The following is a 2,500-nucleotide window of genomic DNA, read 5'->3' as shown; positions in this document are numbered from 1 at the left end:
TCGTCATATTACGTCTCATTGCAATTGTAAGCCTCTAAGCCTCAGGGACCTGCGACAGAATTGTCTTTTTATGTGTATAGTACGGATTATGTATGTAATGTATATTAATATTTGACATTTCATGCCACTCATAACAGCAAAAAACTAAAAATGTCACTTCCTTGACATCAGAGGTCTCCATTGTAACGACTAAAGAGGAGGGCTGATATCTTCAGTCATCTCTAAATGGTCTATCCACAACGCTAATTAGGCAATGTATAAAAATGTATAAAAAGGTAAAATATGAAATATGAATAATAACATAACAAACTTATATGGAACACATATTTCTAATTTGGGTTTTGGAAATGGAAATGAAGTCAATACATGTGAAAAGCACAGCAAAGCTTTGACTTGAGGTCATGTCCAATCAGATCACTGGTTGTATCCATGCAGAGACCAATCACAGAGGTCTTTGTTACACAGTGATACATCATGTGCCTGATGCTGGCTGGTGCCGAACTCCCTTTCAAAGTCATATCTGGCTTGTCTTCCATGGTGCTTTAAAGGAGATTAAAGAAAGAAAGAAAAAAAAAAGATAAAAGACAACCTACCTCTGGCTTATCATTCATATCCTGTCGTAATGCTGATTTGTTTTTGTTTGTTCATCACATCTGTTTATATTTCATTGCATTTCCCTTAAGAACAGCCTCCAACCCTGATGACCTTTGCCCTTTCCCTGTACCTAATTTCCCTCCTCTTCCTCCTCAGGAAGAAGACTCCAGGTTCAGAAATCAAAAGTCCAGCCATGTTTTCTCTTTTCTACTTTTCTTTTCCTTTTGGCTTCCACTCTCCTGCCGAGAGGTTCCAGTCTACAGTTCTTCCTCTCTGGTTGTCCGCATGAACTAATACAGATGGCCACCTCAAATGAAACAGAAGAAAACTTCAGGAACTTTCGGCTTCTGAACCTGGACCGTTCTACAGTTTCCATCCACACTCTGTTGTTCTAAACCCGCTCTCTCAACCCCCATCCTCTCCATCCATGCTCCTCCTAATCCACTTCTCCCCCTCCTCCTCCCTCTCTACCTCCTTTCCTTTCCTCTCCTCATCCATGCTCCTCCTAATCCACTTCTCCCCCTCCTCCTCCCTCTCTACCTCCTTTCCTTTCCTCTCCTCATCCATGCTCCTCCTAATCCACTTCTCCCCCTCCTCCTCCCTCTGTTCCTCCTTTCCTTTCCTCTCCTCATCCATCCATCTCCCACACTACCCCCCCCCCCCCCACCCCTGCACCCCCACCCCAACAGTTTCAACCCAGGCGGTGCTCTCCAGTGGTGCATTGCGTCTTGACTTCCGCGCCTCCAATGTTCCGTCCCTATTCTTCCCATCCCTGTGGCCCCCCTTCTCCTGCCCCCCTCCTATAGTTCGTCACGGGCGGCGCTCTCCAGCGGCGACTGGAGGACGTCGGAGTTCTGCGCCTCCATGCTGAGCTCCTCCTGCTCGCGGGTCTTGTGCGAGCGCTTGCGGTCCCAGTCGGTGCGCAGGCCCTCGTTGTCCCAGACGGTGGACGTCTCCGTGTCGCTCACGTAGCCCGGGTCGCCCGTGTAGTGCGTCGGGTACACCAGCAGCGGCTCGGCAGAGAACGCCCGCAGGTCCCGCCGCTCAAAGTGGGTCATGTAGTCCTTCCTGGATGAAGGGAGAGAGATAGAGAGAGAGGGTGAGGGTGAGAGAGAGAGAGAGAGAGAGAGAGACAGAGAGAGAGAGAGAGAGAGAAATATCTTTGCATAATGGCATCTACTACAGTAATTATAGTGCATGGAGTACGGCATCCAAGAATCAGGCATTTTACAAACAAAACGAGAAAGATAGAGGGATGGAGAGAGAGAGAAAGACAGAGAGAGAGAGAGAAAGCAAAGAGAGAAAAGGGGGATGGGTGGGGACAGAAAAGCTGCAGGTAACTCACACTGGATGTTTGTTGTACATGACGGGCAGAAATTCGTCCACTGGCAGCATCTTGGTCAGGGGTTTCACAGCCAATAGTTTCTTGGCGCCGTTCAATGACATCATGTAGCCCAGGGTCCAATAGGAGTAGTCTGCCTCCACCAGGTTGTGGATGTTGGGCACAGACTTCTCAGAGTGGTCCACCTGCATCCGCTTACGCCCTATGTAACTGTTCACAGGTTTCAGACAGATAGATAAAGATAGATAGATCGATAGACAGAGAGAGAGAGAGACAGAGAGGGAAAGATAGATAGATAGATAGAAAGACAGAGGGAGTATGTGTCAGCATGTAAAACAGAAAAAAACAGGGAAAGATTCAAACGGATCTGTAATTATACCCTAACAGTCCATTGAGACTGTAATTATCAAATTACGCCTCACGATCAGTAATTGCAAACACACCATCGCGTGCACGGGTTTGTAATGCGGTTTTCGAAAGACAACCCTAGGGGGCGCTGCTCTGCTCTGCTCTACTCACATGAGGTCCCACTCCAGGCCTTGGCTCTCCACCTCCTGCATGATG

The 2,500-nt window shown here is 47.8% G+C and overlaps 1 protein-coding gene across 1 annotated transcript in view; it reads right to left on the bottom strand.

Annotated features, from left to right (window-relative positions):
- Nucleotides 1-1,264: 1,264 nt before the first annotated feature.
- The window catches only part of colgalt1b (collagen beta(1-O)galactosyltransferase 1b), a 19,300-nt gene continuing 18,064 nt past the window's right edge, over nucleotides 1,265-2,500 (bottom strand). The window contains exons 10-12 of the mRNA XM_031562683.2: nucleotides 2,456-2,500; nucleotides 1,940-2,146; nucleotides 1,265-1,662 (exon numbers count right to left, since the gene is read on the bottom strand). The exon at nucleotides 2,456-2,500 is cut by the window's right edge and continues 83 nt beyond it. Coding sequence (XP_031418543.1) covers nucleotides 1,395-1,662; nucleotides 1,940-2,146; nucleotides 2,456-2,500 — 520 coding nt within the window. The 3' untranslated portion in view covers nucleotides 1,265-1,394. The remainder of the gene's footprint in view (nucleotides 1,663-1,939; nucleotides 2,147-2,455) is intronic.

This window comes from Clupea harengus, chromosome 24 (assembly GCF_900700415.2).
Source record: "Clupea harengus chromosome 24, Ch_v2.0.2, whole genome shotgun sequence".
NCBI lineage: Eukaryota > Metazoa > Chordata > Actinopteri > Clupeiformes > Clupeidae > Clupea > Clupea harengus.
This window is presented reverse-complemented; position numbering and strand designations above follow the sequence as displayed.